The following is a 26,576-nucleotide window of genomic DNA, read 5'->3' as shown; positions in this document are numbered from 1 at the left end:
TACTTTATTATATAAGTCACTCTACAGCTAGTGTTTCTCACTAAGAAAAGAAAAAAAAAAAGTCTTCAAGGCGCTGGAAATCTAGACCCCCCCCCACCCCCCCCCCCAGTTTAAAAAAAAAAAAAAAAAGAAAGAAGAAGAAGAAGGGTTGTTTTCATCCTCAGTGATTCAAGTCTTTAACCTGGGCGCCTTCTCTAATGATCCTGTAAAGTTAAAACATGACAGCGTTTAGCACATCGACATTTGTCAGGCACTTCCATTAAAACGTGCGACTACTGACAGCACTGCAAAAACGCTGCATCGTCACAGTGTTCGGTGCAGCAGCATACTGCGAGCTTTCTAAAAACAGTTTTAATTTTGAGTGTGAACCATTTCTAATTAACAGTCAGTTAATGGATAAAATATTTACAGTCTTAATGGGAGTAAAGCTGCTTTTTCTTCCTATTTTCCAAGAGCTTAGTATTAAATACACCAATTTAAGCTGGAAAAAAAAAGTGATAATATATATTATATAAATATTTTACTTTTTTTAACAAATGTAATTTTATTTATCAAGAAAAAAAAATCCCAACAAAAAAACCAAACAAAAACAGTACATATTTTTACTACACCTGGCTAAAGTAAAATATCACTACTATGATTTCTTAAATGTAAACCACAATCAGCAGCAATACAAAAAAAAAAAAAAAAATCCTCCTAACTTTAATATTTACTCCAGGAGTATAAAACTGAATGCATGCCGTATGAGACGGGCTGATCCTTCAACATCTGTACATTTGAGTCCGACCTCACCTGAAGACCCGGGGCTTGCGTCTGAGCGCCCTGGCTGAAGAAGGCCATCGGCTGTCTGTAGACGTCAACCCAGGTGCTGTAGTCAGGATTGGAGGTCTGCTGAGATCCAGGACTAGCCGCCTGGCCTGAACAGAAGGAGGGGAAAAACAAATTAGGTGAAGAAGAAACAAATGCAGGAATTGAGCATATGCTTAAATCCGTATCTACTGCACTCCTAAAACAACACGGTAAAACTACATACCCCATCCTTTGTTGTATTCAGGAACAGTACTCTGGGCCTGGGTTTGCTGACCTATAACGAGCAGAATTTTTATTTTCTACTCCACTGACTTTCTCTTTTTTTTTTTCTTTTTTTTCTTTTTAAAAACAGGCTTGTGTGAATAAAAATGAATGTGCACAGATGAGATTCAACTTCAGTCTTGAAAGAGTAAAACAAAGAGCTGAGGGATTAATGTCCTTTTGTTCCTGAGTGACACTTGCCTAACTTTTTGTAATACTGCTCCCAGTCCATCTGGCCCGTCTGGGATCCATTGTGACCTGAAACCAGACACAGATAATGCCGCCAGAGTTACTGAGGCTAGATTTTACTTTTCCGCTTTTCCATCTGCAATGCTGCTTTCTGATGATTTCCACCGACAGCAAATGGAAAACACGTCGGTGCAAGAAACACGTGGATAACCTCCGGGAAAGCTGCCAAAGACTGAGAACAGAGCTAGTCGTGCTCTGCTGCCGAGCTTTTGGTCGCAGTTTTCAAATTTATAGCTAATAAAACTTCTTAAAATGCATCACAGTATTCGTCTAGATAAAGAAGCACATTCTTGGTGAAATTACTCACCGTTATCCTGTTGTCCTTGGGGTTGCCATATCTGAAAAGTTGTCCCCCATCCTCCAGTCATGAACGTCTGAGGCCCACTTCAAACAGGAGATTGCAATCGTGAGTTTAAACGGCATCTGCTGAACATCTTTATTCACATAGGTGTGTGTTAAAATGCACTGTGAGGAGGAGAGAAATGGACCCTTACTGTTGCGGGGGAGTGGTTGGTCCTTGGTTGTAGGGATTCATACCGAAGGTGCTGTTCCCCCCGATTCCTGGGCCCTGGACAAGATAAAGAGAGGAGACCACACTTGTGTTTAAAAGGAGCCAACAGGCAAGGTCAGAGGGCAGGGCCGAGCGCTGATGCACTCCATTAAGTCCATTTGATGGATTCTTCATGTTTAACCTCTGGTGACATCCTGCTGGCCACCAGGACCAGAGCAGCCTAGCTCAACCGAGAAGCTCCCCGCTTTGACATGTGCGCTCATGAATATCAGACCAGACAATGGACATTTTGGGGAGGGAGTATCGTGGGGGGCTGGAGCTAGACCACCTACCCCAATTCTCTCATTGATCAGCTGGCGGGCCTTTTCCATCTGCTGAGGGGTGCCTCGGATGGAGAAGATGCGCACGTTGGGGTCGGTGTTGGGCGGCGGGTTTCTCTGCAGCTCCACGTGGGCACGAGACTGCTCTTTGATGTTCTTGATGGTTTCTCCACCTGAAAAAACAAAACAAAAACGCACTCAATTTTCATATGCAGCTTGCACACATTTTTCAAACAACAGTGCATTTAGCACTAACGCCAAACACTTGTGGGCTGAGGTGGGTTTGGAAGACTCCAGATCTAATCTCCAAGTAAACTCCAAGATCTGAAGTGCTCAACTATCAGTACTGGTCAGAGTTTATCATAATAAAGCAGTGAAAAGCTTACAGCTAATTGGGAACAAGGTTATGTGTTTAGCACAGTGGTTAACACATTCGCCTAACATGTTAAAAGAGCCCTCGCTCTAGACCAAGAGGAGGAACAAATCCTTGAGAGGGTTATGTCAAGAAGAGCCTTCATCCTCCGCTGTGACAACCCTTTGTGAATACGGGAGCAGCTGAAAGAAGCTCCAGACAAGGAAACTATTTTAGTAACGTCTCAGTTTTATTAATTGTTGACTATGAATGCACCCGACTAATATTTACAGGAGCTGTAATCCACTTTAGATTTCATTACCACTGTCCTCTCCATGCTACTGCTATCACTGATGTCCACAGCCCTTCCTAACGATTGGCTTTCATATACCGCTAGTTCCCAATTATCTGCATGACTGAATTTGTAAAAACCATAAATAACAGCTTCCCCTCTTCTTTCTATTTATGACTCCATCTATGCATCGTGCCATCTTTCTAAGGCCAAGAGGCTAAAAGCCGTTACACACCCAACTCACGAAATTCAGAATTTTCAGAGTCAAACTGGCTATGACACACACACACACACACACACACACACACACACACACACACACACACACACACACACACACACACACACACACACACACACACACACACACACACACACACACACACACACACACACACACACACACACACACACACACACACACACACACACACACACACACACACACACACACACACACACACACACACACACACACACACACACACACACACACACACACACTTTTTGTGAGAAATTTGCCCTTAAAAAACTAAAAGAAATTACAATAAAAAGCAGTTAAAAACAAGATGAGACCAAGCGATGATGAGCTGGTCCTGTTGTTTCTGTGGTTTCATCAGAGTTGGAGCTGTATCACGACGGCTTTTGTACATGTAAAGCTGTATTATTTTAGTGTAATGATCTGATTGGCCAGATCGGTTTATTCAGATATGGGAAGAAAAAATAAAAAATAAATTAAAAAAATAAAAATCCGTGTGCACGGCTGTATCAAAAAACAACAAAATAAATAAAGGAGAGTCTGAAAAATATTTCGAACGCATGAACTATTTGCACAGATTTCACGCAGCCGGCGTGTAAAGGTCTTTACTTTAAATTAGGTTATTACCTGATAAGTGAAGGAAATGATATCTGTGTGTGACTTCATCAAAACTAAAGCAATGAGAGAAGAAAACAGTTGTCGCTCACTACACTTTCTGGTCATTCAATACGAGACCGTCAAGTTTGTCTTACAGGGTTTGCATGAAGACCAAAGTCATCGTAACCTCTCTTCTGAGGTCCGACTCGGTGCTTTGCTCCACAACACATGGAGCGAGCACTGGGCCAACTTTCTCTTCTGACCAAATCTAAGAGTGCTACCTTAAGAAAAATACGGCATGTGTCTCACCACTTATCTACCATTCTCTTGTAACATCCATGCAAATCAGGAAACAAAGGAAGACATCTCCTGCACGACAGCCCCTCCTCTGCATCGGATGCCAGCTTCCCGACGTGTGGGGAGAGCAATTACACCAGCAGGGAGAAATGAAACATAGCTGGCAGGAGAAAGGGGGCCAAAATTGAAGCGTATCCTCCTTCTGGGATATCGTTTGTCTCTTTTACCCCCTTTCATTCTTGACTCGGTGTTGTCCTCTGTGATGAGAGGAGGGGGGGGGGGGGGGGGGTGTCTCCGAGGGTGCTTCCCGGGGGGACACCGGGGCTGTCCCAACATCAATTACATATTTGTTCACTTGTGGCTGACACTCTGATGACCCTGGCTGACCTCCGAATGAAAGCGCTCATCAAAAATCTCTCCTCCTCCGGTAGCCTTATTCCATGCTGCCAAAAGACTGCACATGGGCCATTAACCCATTGTCAACCAAATGAAACTTCTGCCTTAATGAAGCCATTATGAGCTCTTCTAGTCAGACAGCAGAGAGCAATGAAGACCCCGACTATTCATTTCATGGACTGGGCTGTAGTGAGGACAGATAATACAGGCTTTATTAATGAGACTGGTTTAGCGAGGTGGAGAAAAGGAGGGAGACAAAAGTGCAACTGGTGACGGCATTCAGGGCGAAGCCAAGGGACTGGTTAGCTGCTGGTGGGGAAAATAAAACTTCTAGTGGCATTAAGGGAAAGTAGAATTAGCAGAACGGGCAGCGATGTTTCTAATGTCGTTGTATTCAGCTTTATATGACATTACAGTGGGGTGTTATAGCTGAAACAGTGGAATAAATAAAACTTCTAAAACACGAACAGAAATGTATATTCGCTGAACTGCATGCAAGTATTTTCCCACTTTAAAAAAATAAGGATGGGTATTGACTCGTGTTATGGGATAAACACCAATGCACCATTTGACTTGTTGTCCAAGAAGGCCAAATAAAATGAAATACTGCTGAGACTGAAACCCCAGCCTAATAACAAACTAAATGCAGCTGAGGTAAAAATTTTATTTATTTACTTTTAAACAGTGAAAGTCTCTGCTCCACTGGGAGAGCAGGGAAACAGACAAACCTGTAGCCCCATTCAAATACATTAATCTCCAAGGGAAGACTGTTTATATATATTTTTAACACCTTTTACAGAAGTCAAATGAAGGGTTGGGCTTTTTTTTTAAGATTAGGAATCTACCAAAGAAATAAACAATTAGAGATCACATCTTATTTTAACATCTCATTGGTTAGTTTAAAAACTTAAAATAGAAGTTATAAAATAAATTTTAAAAAATGAAATAGAAAACAACGGAGTAGATAAAAACGTGCCTTCGTGCTCTCAGCAGTCTGTCACTAATGAGATTTAAAATTAAATAAATTTAAAAAAAAGGACTAAAAGTGCAAACAATTCAGTATATAAACAGTTTAAACCCAAATACCTCCCCAAAAAGCCAAAAAACTAAACCTTTTATTACGTCTCAGACGTACTTATTGGTAGTTTATTTTTGTCTCTTTGACAAGAAGAGCTGAAAAAGTCACAGGCCCCTTTTAAATATTTACTCACTCAGCTTAAATTAGCAAAACAACCCCATATCAAAATCACATCATTAAAAGCTTAAATCATTAAAAAAACAAAAACAAAACAACAAGTGGTTGAAATTATGATGAATAACAAAAGTTCCTACACAAATGGTAATTTTAGCCAGTAGCAAAGGTAGCAGCCCACTGTGGGTTTAGATGTTTCAGGTTAAAACTTGTGCGGTGTAACTTTCGGATCAGGATTCAACTTTATTGTCATTACACACGTATAAATACAGGGTAACGAAATACAGTTTGCATCTAATCAGAAGTGCAATAAGAGCAATTATATACAGATAAGTTAAGCAAATATACAGATGTACTACGGCAAATGTACGGATATACTGATATATACTTTGTGATGTTGGTTATGTGTTTTGCACTAACGTCACGTCTCTGGTAAAGTCTGAGTAGGTTGGTGGGTGGCTTGATTCGTCAAGCTCGGTGTGGCGGTGTGTATGAGGTCAGAACAGAGGGGCAATGAGCTGCATATGGCATCGTAAAGATATTAATCACTGCACCCTTTAAGGGATGCCTGACAGCACCCAGACCCACCGCCATCTCCACCATATTGGCCCACTTCATATGCTAATGCACAGAGAGGGGGACGCAACGCCCAGGTTTATTTGTTTCCCTCGCCCCACTACATGCACAAAAGCCACTTGACATTTCTATTGCCATGTTTTTATCTTAGGTAAAGAGGCCCCCTTTGACCTGCCCTTCCCCACACAGACACACACACACTAAGGCAGCATCCATCCTAGCATACAACACACACACAGCTCCTTCCAATGCAATGGTCAATGACTTTTAAATAGCTGGCAATAGAGTGGGCATGAATAGCCAATAAGCTAATTCCTCCTATTCATTCCCTCGCTGCACTCTATTGGGCTGAAAGACCCTCATTAGATGCCAGGCAGCCTTCCACATGATTGAGGGCTGTTATTATGCACCTTTAACAATTAATGTCACATTACACGCATTATCCCCGTCATTAAGCCCTTAGTGAAGCCAATGAATGCCACTTGTGCTGTATACATGAGCCCTGGAGGGATAATAGGAGGGTGGTCACTCACCCCCTCCTCTCCTCATCAGTCTCTCTCAGAGGCAGGACACCAAACGGCAGTTATTAAAATGGAAACTGCAATCTGCTGAGCTGGATACTCTTATCAAGTCTGCTCATTTTAATCAGGCTTATGCAACATCAGCTCAAACAAATACAAAAAACAGCATCTTGTGCTTAAGCGTTAGTGATATTTAAAAGAAAAAACTGTATCTGTGTTTAAATATCTCCAGAACATTTTCCTTACCTTTGCCAATCACCAGGCCACACTTATCAGCTGGTACTGCATATGTCATCTCTTGCAGACCTCCAGGCCCTCCCATGTTACAGTCACCTCGCCCTCGACGTCCTATTACGCCGCCAAATCCATCTCGCTCCTGTCAGGAGGAGACAGGAGAAAGGTCATTATAATAAAGACACAAAAGAACTTGACAGATTGTTGGAGGTCAGGAAAAAAATCCCTGCATATGAGCGACTGCTCTGATGGACATTTAAAATAAAAATAAAAAAATTTATTCATAAACAAATTGTCTAATTAAATATTTAAAGCCAACTTTGCATGAACAGATGCAAATACACGGGGACTAAGAAGCACATACCTGAGCTGTCTGAACGAGTTCATTGATGAGGTGGACCGCATGATGACAGTGGTCGGGCTGTCCCATCACCTGAGCTACACGGTCGGGGCTGATACCGTCATCTGAACAACCACATTCAAGGGAGGAAAAGTTATTTTAGAGAAGCTTAAACCGCATGAAGACTTTATATACTTTTCTGAATTTAAATTAAGAAAATATAGGTGATATGTTTCTAACTTTAGTGGCTGCCTGTTTTTTCCCCCCGTGACTGCATGGACACGTCTCCAGAGAATTTACATGAAAATGCACCAACTACGCATGCACTCCAGGAGACAGATGTCAAACAAAACCGTAACTTCTGAATGAACAGCTACTGACAGCTGGGCTAATTCAGAAAAAGCTTTTCTGTGACTGATTGTAAAGTACATCACCACTACAACTATAATTTTGTCATCTTTTACATGCAGGTAGGCTGATAAGGACCAAAATGTACAAGCTTAACACTTTACAAATGTAAAATTATTATAATAAAGTACAAAAATTTGATTTCAAGCACTTGCAAAGACACTCAAGAGCCCATGGTTGTACTAAATCCATATTTTGTGTGTCGTTCATGTCAGATTTTAAGGGCTTTCTTGACCTCTTACTCTACAGTTTACATTAACTACAAATGATGACAGCTTATTTTACGACAGCTTAATTAAAATACCAGAGATGCACATCAGCTACTCCCTTGTATGTGATTTAATTAATCTAGACCCAATCGTATTAGGCAGAAATGGCCAAAATGAGGCCTTGTTCAATCCTCTTTACCTTGCTTGAACTGGATCCTGACCCCAGCGTCATTCTGAATCTTCTTGATCATCTCGCCATTCCTGCCAATGATGATGCCAACAGCAAATCTAGGCACAACCACCTATGTTGACAGAAAGAAAGGAAAATGAAGAACGCTTAAATGTACTCTGAGCAAATTTAGCTGGCTGTCCCGAAGCTGAAAAGCAGAGAAAAAGGCTCTCACGTCCAGACTGCTTCCACCCATTTTGGAGCCAAAATCTGCCCTGCCAGCTCTGTAGTCCCCCTGGTCTTTGTCCCGGATGAGCTTCACCACAAGTTCACGGGCTTGCTAAGAAGAAAATTCAAATACTGGGTAAACGATCCTGCATGTGAAACACAGCCAAGTCGGACTGACCCGCTCCTCAAAAAAATAAAAAGTTTCAAAATAAAATGTTTGAGTCGAAGGCTGAAGGCATAAAATGTGTAAAATTGAGTGTAAAACAGGACAGATAGTGGCACACACTGAGCACTTCTGAGGCTGACCTGCACTTTGTGGGGATCCCCAGTGATTCTCAGGGGCTTGTCTGCTCCAGTGGGCATGGGGTCATCCTGAATCATTATCATCTGCACTCCTGTTCTCTCCTGCAGGGGTACAATCAGACAGAAGAAGAAACAACCACCAAAGAGTTACCTGGGGAACAAAATACTACTCGCTCCAAAAAGGAGGAGATTCTAGCACATCTCAAAGAACAGGATGTATTTTTTGTTGTTAAAAAACTAAAACAAAACTATTCTGAATGCAGCCGTTCACACAAACCATGTACTTTTGCAGGATAAATTTGTGGCATTTAGCTTTGAATTAAGCTTGTTTTTGTTTGTTTGTTTACATGTGAATAAAGATATCTGACCAATCAGACCACTGCATTTGACAACAAGGCTCAAAACACACACTGGTACTGAAACAGGTCCCTTGAAAAATGTTTGAAAAGGGCCCTCCGATTGTTCCTACTCCAGTGATTAATGCTTAAAACAGAGCCCAGCTGATTTCAGTTTGGGTCAGTTTCTACTGGACAGGTCAAACACTTTACTCATTCCTAAATGCTCGATGAAGAATCACACAAACCTTAAGTTTGTCCCAAAAGAACCAGTCTAAAGAAATCAATTTCAACTTGACCACCTTAATTTGATCTGTTCTAAAGATGCAGTTTGTAAGTCAGTGGATAATTTAGAACTAGAGCTGCTTCCTTCTTCCTCAGACCTCTTTTAGAGGATGGCTTTGTGCTTTTAGTGTCCTTTTTGCAGAACTCTCAGATAAAGCAGACAGTTACCACTTCAAGGCATATTTTTAATTACAGTCACGTGATTCAAACAGACTAACACGAAACCACCTTCTAAAAAATAAAAAAAAGTTTAACCCTGTGCAACAGGGCTGTGACGTGTCCCCCGAAACTTCCAACAGTTGTTAAACACCAAACCCATTCTCTCCATTTGCAATCTTTATAGTCCTACAATCTGTATGCAAAATGTTGCAATAATAATACGAAGTTCAAAAATCAGGTCATCACCATGGTTCGTTTTTACTGTAGTGCATGTGTTGTGTTATCAGTGCAGTGCATCTACTCGCGGACCTGCAGTTGTTTAATGGTCTCTCCTCCTTTTCCAATCACCAGGCCGACTTTGTTTGCAGGGATCAGGATCTGCTGAATGGAACTGTTCCCGTCCATCTCATTGTGGAAGCCTGGACCATACCTACACTGCTCGATAATCTCGCACAGAAGCCTCTTTGCCTGCCTGAAGGGATGGAGCCAAGAGCAAGACAAGGGATTTGTCACTACAACCTGCACAACCACCCCCAAAGAAAACGCTTTGCAGTTGTGAAAGATGAGCTCAGGTGATTCATTCACTGATCAGCACTTCAAGTGAAAAGAGACTGGAGTTCAAGCCCTGAATGACAAAAGGGCACACTTTCCTAATGACATGTGGAGTTCCAGTTAATCTGTCAAAGTTAATGTGAGACTTACTCTATGTTCTCTGGACTGCCAGTCAGCGTGCAGGGTCTGTCCAGCATGCCTCCACTGTCTGCAAGAAAACAGACAATTAAAGAAACTCATCACTAAAAAATAAATCTTTGCATTTACAAGTAGTTTTGGTTAAGTTTTAGTTTCATGCAATAAAAAAAATGAATGCACTGCATGTTAGAAAAGGTGAGTTTCATTTTTCAGCAACATATTTCACAAACTTGCAACTTAACATGATAACAAACCACAGCCTGAGATGTGGCGAACACTGCATGTCCCACAAACAGTGCTGATAGTTGTGCGAGTAACACTGGAACCAATGTTGGACAAACTATGTGAAGACAATCCTCTGTTTTGTTAATTTAGCTTGAGTGGGGAGGAAAAAAACGAAACAAAACTCCCAAACCCTCTGTACTAGGCTCAAAGACAAAGAATAAATGAATGGCAGAACAAAGACGAGAGCCACAGAGAGGCTGGAAAATAAAAATGCCAAGTGCCACAAACTGCAGGTCCTCTAAAGTGTAAAGTCCACTTGCGACTGGCTCTTATGTTATGCAATAGGTTACAACCTGGTTTAAAACAAACAAACAAAAAAACCCAAAAAAAAACAAAACCCTGCATTTAGACTTTCTTCCCCTTCCCTAAATGGTAAAAGTTAGCAACACATGTTAAAGTCCAACTTTCACTATCTGGAATCTGACAGTGAAATTTAGCCTAAAGTGTGGAACAGACATCCAGGAAGTCTGCGCCCCAGGATTTGAGTGTTTCTAATATTTTATTAGTCCTTGACTTTGCACTAATTAGCAGGCATGTGAGCTTCAGCTATAGTTTGTGAATGCCGCTTACCAACCAAGTTTGCTAGCCTTAGCAGAAAACTTAGTAATTGATCTTATCACATCATACTTTAAGTCCACAAAAGTACAGGCTTGCTCATGCAAACTTAAAGCTTGATAAAAACAAAAAGTTCAGGTAAATATTCTATACAAAATCCTGAATTCAATATTTTCTTAATCTGCAGGTATGCTGCAAATGCAGAACGGCCTCTGGCAGAGACACGAGGCTTCTGCTAGCATAAATTGTATCTTTAAAATACAATCATGAAAAATTAGCAAGTTTGCTCAGACTTAAAAGAAAAAAAGATATTAATGGAAGGCTGAAGCTTTGGAGAAACCCAATGTGTCACCAAAACAAGACCAAATAAAACAGAAGATGAGAGTTTGAAATATATTATATTGTACATCATACATATACAATAAATTAAATTTTCATCTGGGGCTTTTTTGATGATTTTTCACCTCGTCAACATTTAATTTATGTCAAACTTCTTTCCAGCCACAGTTTGACCCTCAGAGGAAACAACATTCACCATCATCTTTTATTGCTGCACACAATAAAAGCGAGTAACGCACACGGCGCAGTATTTATATACAAAATGAAAAGTGACCATGTTATGTGTTATTACATTTGTTTTGCCACCTTGAAAGACCTCACTGCCACCATGTTTTTATATTATGTTTATGATTAAACTGGACTTACCTGAAGCAATCTGGATCTTACAACCTGATTCCTGCTGAATTCTTGAGATCTGCTCGCCTCCTTTTCCAATGACTGAGCAAAAAGAGAGAAATTTCAGCATTTAACTTTTCCCCCCCGCCCCACAATTTAGATTGAGGCCCAGTGCTTTGACCCAAAAACTGAGCAGAATGTCAATACTGATGATTACAGGTCAAATGTTAGGCTACTTACTGAATCCCACCATCTTATCAGGCACTTTGAAGTCTTCTGTTGTAAAAGCCCTGAGAGAAATTGGTACATGATCAATATTCTGCCCTTCTGCCAGAGACATCTTGTACACATCAAAAGAAATAATGCTGAAATTATTGGGACTACAACTAATGACCGTTTTCTATACAATCAACAGAATAACTTCTGAAATTTGGGGCACACCCTGCGAGTCCATCACAGGGCACATAATTTACTTCATTTTATTTTGTTTGAGGCTATAAGATTGTGAGGAAGTTACAATTTGAACCAAAAGGTTTGCTTTGACCTATGAGGATCAATTTGAGTACCATATTCGTTTTATTCTTGGACATTAATAGCTTTGCATGACTAACAGTTTAAAATATTATTACCAAGGCTTGGTGTCCACCCACAGTCAGAAACAAATTTTGGCTAACTTTATTGTGAATGGCTGTCGCTCATAAACAGAGGGTTTGAACAGCAGGTGTGTGGAGCTTCTGTGGTTGCAGCCAAATCAGCAGGGGGCTGAGATGACCATGCTAGGGAATATCTGCTCACACTGATTACATACAGAGCCAAGAGTAGGAAAGAAAAGCTAATAAGCCTGAGCTTTTGACTCACTGAGAAAAATTTACCACATCACTTTAAACTTTGACCCCATTTAATGTGATCACCACTATATTAATATTTGTATGATGAGATAATCACAAGTCCACGTTAAAGGTGCTTTACGTTTTTCTAATTTAATTTACTGTTAAACTATAGCAAAAGTACTTAAAAGCAAAAGCAGCAACAACTTTATGATAACCATGTAAAACTGGGTTCATATTCATCTTTGACGGCACAACAACATACTGTTAACCACAGACATGCATGTGCTTGTATGAGAAAATACGCTGATAAACTGAGTGCACTTCTATGAACACAGGACTTATTCAGGTGTTTTCTGCTTACCTTTGATGTACCATTGCACTGAGATGGTTCCCCACTGAGAGAAAAAGAGGGGAAAGCACACCAATTAACATGTGACAAATAATCTGAGATCATGGTTTAAAATACAGCAGATGCACCACAAATATCTGCCCAAGTGATCGCCAGCGAAGCAGCAAAATGAGAAAGAACGAGTCAGTGGTGGAGGGGATGGCTCTGCCAATCCTTCATGTTTGTGGCTGACCTGCAGCAGGGGGCTTTCACCAGCATGGAAATCGGGCCTGCAAGTGTATGAGTGAGTGTTTCAATCAGAGCCGCTCAGAAAGAGAGAGGCAGCAGCCGGGTCAGCGACTGCTGGTCCTGAATTGAATTTTGACAGGTAGCACCAAGCAAGGGTCCTGCAGGGTCACTGGAGGATGTGCTGCCATGGACGTGAACACCTGAGTTGATATCTCGTGGGTTCAATCAATTTTATGGCTGTTTGCACTGATTTCACTTCTTCTGGAAAAGCACTGGGGTTAACGCTTAAGAATGGGACCGCTATGAATATAAACGAGGAAGGTGTGTGTCTCACTCGTACGAGGACAAGACTGGATGATCAAGTCTGAATGCCTCAAGTGCCTGTGTACTTGTTTGATAATTAACTGCAGTGATACACAGATACAATTTCTGTCATTTCCCCTCCAGACTGCAAGAAAAACCTTGACTGAGAAAAAGCTGAGCACACAGCGATCCAAACAATGACAGTAGCAAATAAACCTCAACTAGAATTGCATACAATTTTCTTATCCGTTCATTCAGGGTGGAAATATCATACAAACAACTGTGAGGAGATAAGACGACAGGATAAATGTCTCGCGTTTCCACTTCGGGGATATGAAAGACATCAAATCTTTGTTTTGTGTGCAAAGCATAGAAAAATGCAATGTTTTGTTGTTGTAGTTAAAAATAAATAAAATAAAATCACGACACTGCAGTGTCAGGTCCAAGCAGACACGAAAACACTTCAGATTACAACAGTTCCTCCTACACAGATGAAATGTACACAGGCAGTTTGGCAACTTCTACACAGAACCGTGAATACTGAAAAGTGACTGAATGAGAGTCACTCAGAAAGAGTTTAGAAAGAAAAGCCATTTATTACAATTCAAATTAATAACTCCTTATTTAATATGACCAAATTCAGCTGCTTTTACATGAAAATGTCTCAAAGCTTTAGCGTAGTCTGGTTTGAGATCTCCAATTTGCTGTCCACACGTCTGTTTATTTATAACAGAGCAGGTTTCATGATGCTTTCACTGTACATTTTGCGGAAAAACTGTCAATTAGCCAGAGCTCTAGAGGCAAGAGTAAAAACAAAAATGTATTTCTTCTGTGCCAAACCCTGAAAAAGGATCACGATTACTGATGCAAATTGTACAAGTTATCCAATCACCAAATAACTCAAGAAATGTTGTTTTCCCTCCATCTTAAGCAAGAGATGGAAACAAATAATAATCACAAGCACAAGGCATGGCATGTGCTGCAAACATTTGGCCACCAGTGCACTTGAACTGTTATAAGCAGCGATTAACTGCTTCTAGCAACTGCTGCCACAGCTTTTTGTTGAAAAGTAACGCCAAAAGGCGATGCCTCATTTTCTCCTTCGGATTGGATAATGGTGTTTGTTGGCTAAACTCTGTGGAGCCCAGTATGAAACAGAGTTGCACAAACCCTTGCAAGCTAAAAAGGCAAAGAGCCATGCGTCATGTCACCCATTTTTTATTAATCATTAATAATAAAACAGAGCAAATAAAACAAAGATCAAGTTCAGTGAGGAAAAGGGACAACACCCAAAACAAACTTCCCTACATCAGTTTAATTTCACTGCATGCTTTCCTTTGGTTATCAACCACACGCCTGCTGCGGCTCTATATCCCAGATTTTGAAAATCGCTCTCCAATAGTGATAAACGCGTCTTGTTTTCATGCAGCAGAATGCCCGTGTAAACATTATGCAAGAGAAGCTGCAGAACCAGAAAACATATCTGTGAATTTTATGCTGCCAACATATGAACTATACACTCGCTGGCCATTTTGGTAGGTACACATGTTCAAATGCACCTAGATGCAAATGGGCCTCCAAAGGAAGGCATAAATTAAGATTTACTAATGTGTGCAGTGATGCGTCAACTTTTGAGGACTCGCAAGCACATGCTTCAATCCACACCGGAATAAATACTGATCATTACGCACAATTTATAAAGTTCGGCTTCACAAATTAGACAAATTCTCCTTTTAAAAAGCTTTGTCTGAATACAAATGTTTAAAAATACACTCCCTCACTTACAAAACCTTAAATGTGTGCGCATGAATTGCCTGATAGACACAGATGTCATATGCCCATGTGGGGTTTTTAAAAGTAATTTTACACTTCCAGCGTTGCATAGATCCACAAATGTAAGCTGCGTTCATGTGCTAGTGTAAAACTGGGACGTCTGGGCTATTCTTGCATTTTTTTTTGTTTTATTTTTCTCCAAATAAAGTGGTTGTTTCTTCAGTTCACTACTTCTTCAGCTACCAGATTGCAGAGCACCTTTTAGATGTGGTGTTAGTTCATGGATGTGCAGATGACAAATCTGCAGCAGCTGTGAGTGGCCATCATGTCAGTATCAAAATCTCTGAGGAATGTTTTCAGTAACGTTGAATCTCCGCCATGATGGATTGTGGCAGTTCTGAAGTCAAAAGTGGTTCCAAAGTGTACCTAACAAAGGGGCCAGTGAGCACGTATGTTATAAAATATGCGGCGTGTGCGCGTATATATCCTGAAGACTCACCTCCATTGTCTAGTGAACGTTTCTGGCCTCCAAAGCCATACATGGAGGGGTCCAAGACTGGAGATGAACTGTTCATATTGGGCATCTGGTCTCCTCCCATCTTGGCTGTCATCTGCGGACAAAACAGCAGATACATGATGATACCCTTTCAACATACACTTCCTTTCCAACACATAATCTTGGGCAACCTTTTATAAGTGTGACACCTCGTCTTTCCTTCTTGCTTGATTTAAAGCATCAGCTCTGGAGCAAAGTTTGGTCTCTCTAGGGTGTTATCTATTTGACAGCTGCAATCTGTGACAGTATATATATTCAAACGACTGATCGATGGTGATGCTTTCCTGGAAACATCTGTCACATTCTGGTTCTCACTGGCTCAAGTTTTCAAGCTTTCATCAATAAATCATAAAGATCAGAGTACATTGCAATATCACAACTGACAAGATATGTCACAACAGCTACCTAAAACACCGACAAAGACTCCCAGGTCCTTGGAGCGAAAACTGAATCTCTTTCAAAGGGCCGGCTAGCAATTAATTAAAGGACCTAATGTATAACACACAGTGACTAAACCAAAAAGCAAACAGCAACACAATTTCACTGCAATTATATACAACGCAGGGTTCTGCTTAACCAGCGGCCTGACAGCCAGCATAAATGTCAGGCAATTTTTGGTCAGCTGCTGGTCCAGATGCACTTCCAAAAAACCCAAAGATCAAAAATGATACAGCATTGACAAGCCATTGACCAGGTGTTTGTGACACTGCCTCCTGGTGACAGTAAACAGCTACAACAGATAGAAGAAAGTACAAAGCCGTCATTGGTTGTGCACAGGACTTTAGTTTGCTACTGATCTCCAAAATTGAAAGGCTGTTGGGGAAAACTGTTGACACCACAATATCCCCCACACACAAATCATGCAACTTGCACCAAACAGTTGCACATTCAACTTTTCTTTATTTTTTCAGTTTCTTTAAATTATAATATAATTCAGGGAAATCTGGCAAATAAATATAGCACAGAATATCTAAACCCCCCCCCAAAAAAACATAACGAAACAATACGCTCAGCTTTGACCAGCACTTGTTTTTAAATTACCAAACAAGCTGTAAGGCTCAGCACTCCACGTTAGCAACACAACATTTGTTTCACTACCCAGTTTTCTTGTAGTGATGGAAAGTGTTCGAGCCCATCTTTAAAGTACAAGTAGAGTGCAGCTATTTGCTTTAAAACTCAACTAAAAACTGATTTAAAGCCATTTCCAAATCAGCCACTTGCCTAAATTAGATGCTTGCAATGATCGACATTTAAATCTTCTTGTGAGCACCGGCTGCATCTTCCATTCCCCCATTATATCTGCAACCTCTCCTTCCATACAAAAGTATTGGATTACAGGAAATTACACTGAATTGCCATATGCGCCTGACTGGAATTTCTTCCCCGATATGAAAATATAGTGATGGAAATTAGAGTTTCCCATCACCTTCAGGGACAATTATCCACTTCATGAAGTGAGAGGCCTGCAATGGAAATAAGGAGGCATAAAGGGAAGCAGGTGTGGGGTTGTTTTTTTCCATGGTGATGTAGCATTTAAGTACATGTGTAACAACACAAAAACACATTTCTGTATTAAGAAGAAATGTGAAATGCACATCTTTTCATCTCAGCTGATTTTTTTTCCCGCATGGAGAGAGGCTGAGCTTTTCGAAAACCATCTCTACAAAGTCCTAACTTTGTATTTTAGTAACTTTCACTGTGAGAAATCATTTTAAAAGTAAACGAGACAAAGCAGAGATCTTCATTAACCTAAATGTAGTTTCAAATAAAAGCAGAAATTCTTCCCTTGTGTAGAAGCATCTAGGGCTGAACGATTATGGAAAATAATCTAATTGCGATTTTTTGCCCCAATATTGCGATTGCGATGCGATATGCGATTATTTTTTAAGGTCTTTGTCTTCTGTATTATTAAACAAAGACAAGCAATACATCATATAGTATGGCCAATACTATATTACATTAATTTTAAACTGTTCTTTCCTGGAAGACAGACCTCTGTTATGATGACATGAGGTGATGCATGAATTGATGACTGACATTTTTATTTAACTTCTTCAATCACAACAGTATATTTGAACATACACAATAGTTTATTTTTAGCTTACAAACATCTGAGCATAAAGTGCTGACAAGGAACCCTGGTGTAAACATTAAAATGAAAGTCAGTACAATGTGCAGATTGCAGAAATATACATAAACAAAATCAGTGGCTTTACCACACTCAGTTTTTCGACATCTGTGAACTACTAGACAGTCATTCAATTAAAAAATAATATTAAATAAATAAAACTAATAAATAAAAAATGCACACATCTTACTGATCTCTGCAGTCAGTAACATTACACATAAAGTGCAAACATAATAGCAATTGTATAAACACACACACAAACACGCCTTTAAAATTTAAAGGCCTGAAATTGGACGGTCTAGTTCTGATTAGCGTCACCGCTGTCTCGGTCGAGTTTAATAAACTCGGCCGTCTGCTTCTTGCTATCTAAAATATAACCAGACACTGGTGTAAATTCTCGACTGTCTCATACTTCTGTTTAATAAGTTTTCTGTTTGACGTTTAGTCAGCTGTGTGAAAACCAAGGAGGAACCCACCCGGGGGATTAATAAAGTTTTATTTTATCTAATCTAATAACTTTAATCTCAGCCAAACCCGATTTACTCACGAACAAACAAAACACTGAAAAAAGCGCAACAATAACATTTTTAGGTTGTCTAAGTGACTTATATATTACTTTTAACCCGAGCAGCGAAACTCCGCAGTGATCTGAAAATGATGTGCCGGGAGTTGTGCCGTTCTCGGCCGCATCAGTAACCCTCGAGCTCCCGGCTAGCTGTCGAGCTGGTGGGTAGCAGACGCCTCCGAAAACGTCACTTTTGCAAATATGCGATATCTTGATAAACCGAGCAGATATTTGATGTTTACACAACTACTTTCTCGCCTGAAAATATGTTAAAAGTTTATTTTGTGACCCAGAAAGATTAGTATGAGTAATTTTAAAACTTAGTAGCGGCCGCCATTGCTGGAAACTGGAGTTTGGCTGGGCCGCGCTATGAATTCTGGGATATGGTAGGCCACGAAGGACACACCTGACCCATCCTTCAAATTCGGGGAAAAGGAGGACGCATTTGTCGGCTACATTCGGAGGAGTCTACGAATTTGGACAGCCTTCGGCGCGTCGCTGTGACGTAATCGGTCTACAAATGCGGCCTCAGGAGGATGCAGCCCATGAATTTGGACATGTCCAGAGTATAATCGCAGCCTTTGCGGTTAGAAAATTGCACTTGATCATGTCGCGATATTATCGCAAATGCGATATATCGTTCAGCCCTAGAAGCATCCCAGCTGCAATGATGTCCCATGTGGAAGACTGCTAACTGGTTGATAAGTGGGCCAAAATAGGGAAGGGAGTGACAGCGGAGTTACCAGGAACAGGAGCCATGCAAAACCTATAACCAAGAGTGTACCACACATCGGTCGTACCACATATTTTTGACACTGCCCCTTTCTGACATCAGACGCTCTCTGCAGGTTGATGAGCAGTCTGAAGCTGTCCACAGACCTCCACCATTGAACTACAATTTCCCAATCAGGCACTCAACACTCACTTTTTGCTCACGTAGAACGGGGTGATGAACAGGCTTACACGCTGTGTAATAAATACTCACAAAGAAAACGGCGGCCTTTACAACTTATGTCTAAAAATGTATAGTTTCATGCATCGGTTAAAACACTGACTCCAGCTACATGACGCGCAGCTGGAAACACTTCCCGCAAGTCGAGCTGCCCGAGATTCACAGAATTTACAGAAAAAGTTACATTTTTGTGATTTATATCGTTATCGGGACGATAGAATTCTTATATCGGGATATGAGATTTTGGTCATATCGCACAGCCCTAAACTCACACATAAGGCACACTGTCGATTTTTGAGAAAATGAAAGGATTTTAGTGTAAGGTTATAGTCCGAAAAATACGGTATACGAGTTTTGTAAGGTAGTTTGTTTCAGGGCAGGAGATACAGCACGCAGTTTCACACACTCTTCATTTTTCACTTTATGGCGCTGTAAATGGTGAAAATACTAGTAGTGCTAGCTGCACGGCGTCAACACGTTAACGAGGTAACCGCTAACCGTAACGCTAACACGTTGACGCCATGCAGCCCCGCACACGGGGCGATCCGCGGCAACTCGTTAACGGAGATTTGCCGTGTTAATACAGTTATGGCATTAACTTCATTTTAATAACGTTAACGCTGCAGCACTAAAATAGTAATCTCCAAATGTTTTTTTACCGACCAGCTCCTCTTTGATAGCTGCCGTGTCCATCTTGTCGTTACCTGCAGGTGAAGCGATGGGGGAGGGGGAGTTGTGCTCAGTGAAGGAGAGAGGCGAGGCAGAGTGACGCAGCGTAGAGACAAAAGAGGCAAACATGCGGCTCCACAAGTATAATTATAATGTAACATAGACTATATCGATATAAACGATATAGTCACATCTCTCATCTCGTATAAAAATATATCGATATATTTAAAAACTCGATATATCGCCCAGTCCTTGTGCCATCATCATAGCGGTACTAGCAGACTGCTAAATAACTACATAATTCAAAACATTTTATATTTATCCAGCAAAAATTAAGGCAATTTAAACACCAGCAATTGCTACATGCTGCATTTATACAGGAGCTGACTCAAACCTTATTGTAAAAGTAGAAAAGCTTCAAGTTTATCACCTTTACCACATCCGTCTATATGAATTTGTTCTCAACACTGCGGATACTCTCAGTTAAGCTACTGTTCCCCTGCTGCTCTGTACTGCCTGACCCCCCACCACCACCACCCGTTAACCTGCAGCTGTGGGTCAGGAGAGCAAACTAGTGCAAGTTAAATAATGTTAGGGGGAAAAAGATTTAACTGTGGGCAGAGGTGTAGATTAATTTATCATTTGCCCCCCCCTTTCTGACTTTTGGACTCCTGACATTGAACAAATGTAGAAATCTACATCTATGATGCATAAGGTTGACAGGCATGCCATCTCATGGATGGTGGCTCACTGAAGGGTACACACTTCATATTCATCAGCAGAAAGCCTTCTGTGTCCAGTGAGGCCATAAGGCAAACAGCACTGCAGCCTGGCCTGTCCTCCGGGTTTCACTTCTTGAATGCAACCTTTGCAGAGCAGCTATGCAAAACAAGAAAAACTGCTACTGTCAGTCAGGTCTCATACTTTAATAAAAAACAAATGTGTTAAATGTCAAATACTTATTTAGGGATTAAAATGGCTTAACAACACTGAGATAATGGGAAATAGGGGGCTTATTGCAGAGGTGAATTAGACTAGCAATTTAATGTGACTTGTTGTTGTTATGGCTCAAGACCATTTAATAAAAGCAGAAAGTAGGAAATGTACGGCTGAGCCATTTCAGCTCCAAGATTTAAATGTCAGTCACTTTCAGCAGCTGCTCCCAAGCAGGGACAAACAGGTACTAGCTTTAGCTGCATCAGAGGGAACTTAAACGACACAAAAAAACAAAACAAACCGTACAACACTAATGCCACATCAATGTCACATGATGCACAAAAAAACAAAACAAAACAGAAAACGATGGGATGACTTCTCTTTTCTGTCGAGTATGTGGTGCCCCTTAAGGGAACTAGTGTAGCGAGTCAAATCTGCAATTTAGGACCAGCCACAAACAAAATGTGGCAGAGACGAACAGATTATTGGTGCTTCATTCAACTGTTTATGGCTCTCTGCAATTAATCACACAGTCAAATCTTTTCTTTCATATCTGTTAAGCTACATGTACACTGTCTACTTCTGGATTCTAACAGAAAGATGGCAATAATTTAGTCTGTGGTTTCAAAATAGTGGTCCTATGCTAATAGTTAAATATTCCCTGTATTTTTGAGGAGCTGTGTGAAACTTAAGTGTTTTAAATGTGCCTGAAATATAGTTTACTTTGTGCCATGTACATTGTAGCAAACAGAGGATCAGATTAGTGTAGCTCAGCACATGGCCTTAGTTGCTTGGTTATATTCCAGTATATTGAGAAACTGGTGCCATACATCCACCTTTAAAACAAACACCAAAACATCAAAATAGTGCTAACTGGTGCAGTTACGCACAGTTTTCAACATTTTACTCAGTTCCACTGGGTTATTTGCAACTTTCGTTCACAGAAACCTAGAGGGACATTGGCTGCATTGCTGGTGGTGTTGTAACATTTTCAAACCGGTAACTCTTGTTGTACATTAAAGGAATCTTACTATGGTACAAGAAATCTCTGTTTCTTTGTGTGCCAGTGACTAACTGTGCCAAGCTTGGTGTTGAGCAACTACGCTTGATACAGGTATGTCTTAAGCTGAAGGTTTTTATTTACAGATTATCTTATCCTAGCAACCACCTGGCAATAAACTAAAATGGCCTATGTTTTTCCATTCATATACCTGTAACACCTTTAATTTAAAATAAATAAAATTACATAATTTCTTTTATGACATTTTATGAACATTTTCATATTCACAAAAATTCAATTATGAATAATATACGAAAGCAGGAATTAGGGCTGTGTGATATGACCAAAATCTCATCTCCCGATATAAGACATTTATCGTTCTGACTAGGGCTGGGCCATATCATACCGTTCACGGTAATACCGGTGTAATGTTGGGCAACGATAAGAAAATGAAATATCGCGATAGAATATGTGTAAAACGCGCATGCGCAGTGCCTTTGTTTACATACGCACATGGCTGCGACGCAGAATGAGAAGAGCGAAAGTGGATCGTTAAATGAAACGGATGAACCAGAATTGGATTGTAAAAATGCTGGAGCGTCAGTGGTGTGGAACTGGTTTAGCTTTCGTCCATCAGATACACAACAAAGCACTATTTTTGGTAGAGCATGCTAGCGGGCCGTCGTTATTACAGTGTTTTTTGGTAAATACAGCACACTTGAAATCAATCCTTTGATTTTTCTGAAAATCGACAGTGCCCCTTATAATCCTGTGTGCCTTATGTATGAGTTCTGGTTGTGTTTACTGACCTCGAAACGATTTTATGTGCTACACGGCGCTCGAAAATCTGTCAAATGTTTTAGTACGACTTTGCTAAGCTACGAAGCTGCACCGCTTGATGGAGTGTCGGAGCATTATAGCTACCGTAGTCAGGAGCTTCGCGGAGTGATACGTACTCTGCTTCAACATAATATTACCGTATTGTGTGTATATAACTTCTTTTTAAGTTTTGTGGATATTATACATGGTTATGCTGAGGATATGTCGGCCAATTTCCACTGGAAATGCCTTTTGGTTAAACTATCAGCAAGGATTTGCATTTGCAGTGCAAATTTTTTATAAAATTTTAATGCACTTAAAAAGCTGCTTGTGTAAGAGCAAAATACATTGATGGGGTTTTTTTTGCACTAATAAAGTTGAGGAGTTGTAAAGTATTTTGTCTAGTGTTAATTATATCGTCAGTTATATTGTTATCGCAAATTTTCAAATGTATATCGTGATAGATATTTTTGGTCATATCACCCTGCTCTAGTCCTGACAACGATATATATCACAAAAATTTTACATTTTCTGTAAATTCTGTGAATCTTGGGCAACTCGACTTGAGTGAAGTGTTAATGTGTGCATGGGCGTCGTGAACCTGGAGTTGAGTGTTACATAAGTAAAAACGGCCGCAATTTTCCTTGTGAGTATTTATTACATGCCGTGTTCTAAGGTCTATTTTTTAGCACTTGACGGCTCTTTTTAGCTGCTCATCCGTAAACACTTTGTTATATTAAATATAAGATAAAGAGAGAACTTTAAGAAATTCTACAGTGACCATCAAAACGATGAAAAAATATTTTGCGACACCACGAAACAAACGATAGCGTAAAATGAAACGATAGACGTTTTCATATCGTCATCCAATATTTATCATTATATTGAACAGCCCTAGCAGGAATTATACTTTACATGTCCGCAAGTCAACTAGTGATGTAAATTTCATCAATGTACTGTTAGCGCGAGGGCCCCTGTAGATGTCCGTGTGCCAGCCGGTTTCTTTTGCCCGTGTGAACTCGCACGCAGAGAATTTACATTACAATGCACCAACTACGCAGGCTCCCCAGGTGGCGGAGTTTAAGTGTATGTCAAAGTATAACGGGAATGATTATTCTGCCATCGGGTCCCTAGCTGTCCATGTCTGCAACAGAGTATAATCTAGGCTTAAGATGCCATAAAGTTGCCGAGCAACGATGTAGCAACCGGATAAAAAAAAAATACCCATTTTTTAATCCTTTATGCATCTACACCACCTTAAGGAAATGATCCTATTGTTTTAGTTTCAGGACAACATTTCTTTTCTATCCACAAAAGCTAAATTATACATGATATAACATTGCCCTGTTGCTGATAACCCACTTAGCAAAGGTCTAAAATGGCCCATTACTTGTATGCATGCATATATAACACCTTATAGAAGCATTTTAATTGTATTTTCACAGCCAACAGAATGAATTGGCAAAGCAATATACCAGCATGTGGACATACTAAAAGCTACTTTTAGCTACTTGCTTTTTACAAGAGGGCTCCACGGTGGGTAGCTCCATACGTTTCATCTGTCAGATTTTCTCTTTGTTTTTATATTGCCCTTCCAGAGACAAAACCTTGGGATCAGCACAAGGATTTCTCACTTGTGAGATGACTGTTCAGACCACTACGCTACAAAGCCACTCAAAGGTGTACGAGTAACAATAGTACATTTAACCAAGTAGTATTGTTAATGTTGACTACGCAACGACCCTGGTTGACTGGCCACATGCAAGCCCAAGTCCACAGGCAACAAAAGTTGAATAAACAATGGAAATACAAGGAAAACCTTCACAACGGAAATTTTTTCGGGGGAGACAATCGCACATCGCAGGTTTTCCTAATATCGTGCAGCCCTACAGCAGAGTCGTACTAACAGCATTATAAAAATCATGCAATCAAAATGCACATTACTTTGCATCTTTTTTCCCACAACACCAATAAATCCTGTTTCTTTAAGTGTATTTAGTTTGTTTTCGTTTCTGCTGCTGTTCCGTCACATTAACGTCTCCCCAAAAGCACTTTGTAGTGCTCTAGTCAACTTCTAGTCAAACTTTAGTTATGTACACACTGGAAGCGATTTGCAGTGATGTGGTGACCAGAGACTATAGAATGTGAATGACATTTTTGATTTGATGAAGCAACTAGGGGCAAAATAACTGCGGGCAAGGGGGGAATGGGCGCGACCTGAGATCAACAGTTCTCAACTTCCAGATGAGTAACTGAAGCAACCGACTGATGTATGACTTGGTAGTGGGTCACCTAGGCACCAGAGCCTGGAATGTCTACAACTGACCAGCCATCAGCTTCAAAGCAATGTGCGATGAGTGAATAGCTTTCGGTGTCTATGCAGCTTTAAAAAGGGGTAATCCAGGTTCATCTGATCTGTGTTGTATGTGGTGTCTACATGTACTCAAGCTTAAAGTACTTTTAAAATTTTTTTATAAATGTAAAGGATAATACAAAATTCTGATAGGAAAGCCAACAAAGTTTGTATACCTTAAATTGTGTGTGCATAGCCCCCCCCCCCCCAAAAGAACTTGTTATAATGTGAAAACAATCATACTCTGAGACAGTGAAATACATTCAGTATGTTTTTGCTCATGTCAGCTCCAAACTAGATTAAATTGACCTATATTAGTATATTTTGAGAAAAAAAATGCATTGGGCTGCTGTGGAAGTATTTGAGTACACAACTTTAGTGGGTAAGATATTCAGGTGGGGTTTATAATTCACGGGGGTTGGAGGGGGGCACAGTAGTAGCTATAGAGTAAAGTCCAGTTTGCACAATATAAGTGTTTTTAGTTAAGCCTGCAGCAAAGAGCGAGCTCCATGTGATCAACTTATTGATAGCTTGCTCCAGTGACCATGTCTGCAACGGTCACAAAAAGACACCGGACAGCATCTCTGACGAAACTGCATTTTATTTTAATTATTATTTTTCAAGGAGCAGTGGAAAAATCCAGTGTACATAACAGGAGTAGTGGAGGGGGGCTTATTTCAACTGATGACGTTACGTTACATGGCCTAACTCCAACGCTGCGTGCGAGGACACACTACCACAAACGCTAGCTAGCTAACACGAGCTGTAGTAACTTGCTCGCTTGTGTTTTTATGTCCAACACACGCCACACGTTTCACAAGGAAGAGTTAATAAATTACAAGCGTAACAAACGAGGTAGTTTAATCGTTGGTGATGCATTCAGTTACTCACTAATCTTTGATGATGCCTCTTTACAGCTGTCTCACTGAAGCTAACTTAACATTGTAATCTAACAAGTTAGCCCGTAGAGAGAGTTTAGCCGTATTGGGCTTCAAGTCTTGACTAAATGTTAGCTTCAGTCACGTGGTGTCGAGCTGCAGGGTATTCAACTTGTGTTAGTCAGCTAGCAAGCCAAGCTAACTGCAACTTCTGAGAGTTGACAACAGGTTGCAGTGGACTCACTTAACTTCCTAAAGTAGCACAAACTTCGACACCTCAATAAGCCGTCGTGTCTTGTGACAAACGTGTCTTTATGGGTCGTTTTCACCGCGTTGACGCTGAATAAAAGCGTTTTCTGCTCTCTATAAACTCTAATCTGTCCGCTCAGCTATGCCGTCTCGGCTATTTAATGTTAGCTTGCCAGCTCGCAGTGTGCAAAAGGGGTGTTTATAGTTTAGGATCTGGGATGCCCCAACCAAAGTCTCGGTCTGCTCCGCCCGCAAACACGTTGTCTGCGGTGCGAAAGCGTCTCTCCCGTGTTCGCTGAAGAGCATTTTACCTGTCGGACCCGGCGTATCGTGTCTGCGAAGTCATCTTTCGTTCCGGGCTGAGCCACCGAGGCCTGTCCCTGAACCAGCTCCGCCATCATCATCATCCGCCTCGGCAGCTGAGAGCCGCACTTAAAAAAAAAAGCACACGTGCCAAACCAAAGCACCGCGAGCCAGATG

At 40.7% G+C, this 26,576-nt stretch overlaps 1 protein-coding gene across 1 annotated transcript; it reads right to left on the bottom strand.

The window, feature by feature from the left end:
• Window positions 1–123: 123 nt before the first annotated feature.
• Window positions 124–26,576, bottom strand: fubp3 (far upstream element (FUSE) binding protein 3). The gene is made up of 19 exons (XM_026173745.1): window positions 26,408–26,576; window positions 15,491–15,602; window positions 12,700–12,733; window positions 11,749–11,798; window positions 11,539–11,610; window positions 10,006–10,063; window positions 9,613–9,775; window positions 8,528–8,626; window positions 8,229–8,333; window positions 8,024–8,126; window positions 7,232–7,332; window positions 6,880–7,009; window positions 2,164–2,324; window positions 1,815–1,888; window positions 1,628–1,704; window positions 1,273–1,329; window positions 1,034–1,084; window positions 793–917; window positions 124–203 (listed from the first exon to the last, which is right to left on the bottom strand). Exons 1-19 carry the CDS (start codon window positions 26,501–26,503, stop codon window positions 195–197), a joined length of 1,677 nt encoding a protein of 558 aa, XP_026029530.1. The 5' UTR covers window positions 26,504–26,576; the 3' UTR covers window positions 124–194.

The sequence above is a fragment of the Astatotilapia calliptera genome, chromosome 7 (assembly GCF_900246225.1).
Source record: "Astatotilapia calliptera chromosome 7, fAstCal1.2, whole genome shotgun sequence".
Taxonomy (NCBI): domain Eukaryota; kingdom Metazoa; phylum Chordata; class Actinopteri; order Cichliformes; family Cichlidae; genus Astatotilapia; species Astatotilapia calliptera.
The sequence above is the reverse complement of the archived record's forward strand: the minus strand, read 5'-3'. Positions and strand labels throughout refer to the sequence as shown.

Bases quoted from the DNA above. Each gene is read 5' to 3' on its own strand.
- fubp3 (XM_026173745.1), bottom strand. From the start codon at position 26,503: ATGATGATGATGGCGGAGCTGGTTCAGGGACAGGCCTCGGTGGCTCAG. The intron at 15,603-26,407 runs GTAAAATGCTCT...TTTTGTCCGCAG, and splicing joins CGATACGCCGGGTCCGACAG to ATGACAGCCAAGATGGGAGG. The intron at 12,734-15,490 runs GTGAGTCTTCAG...TTTTTCTCTCAG, and splicing joins ACGTTCACTAGACAATGGAG to TGGGGAACCATCTCAGTGCA.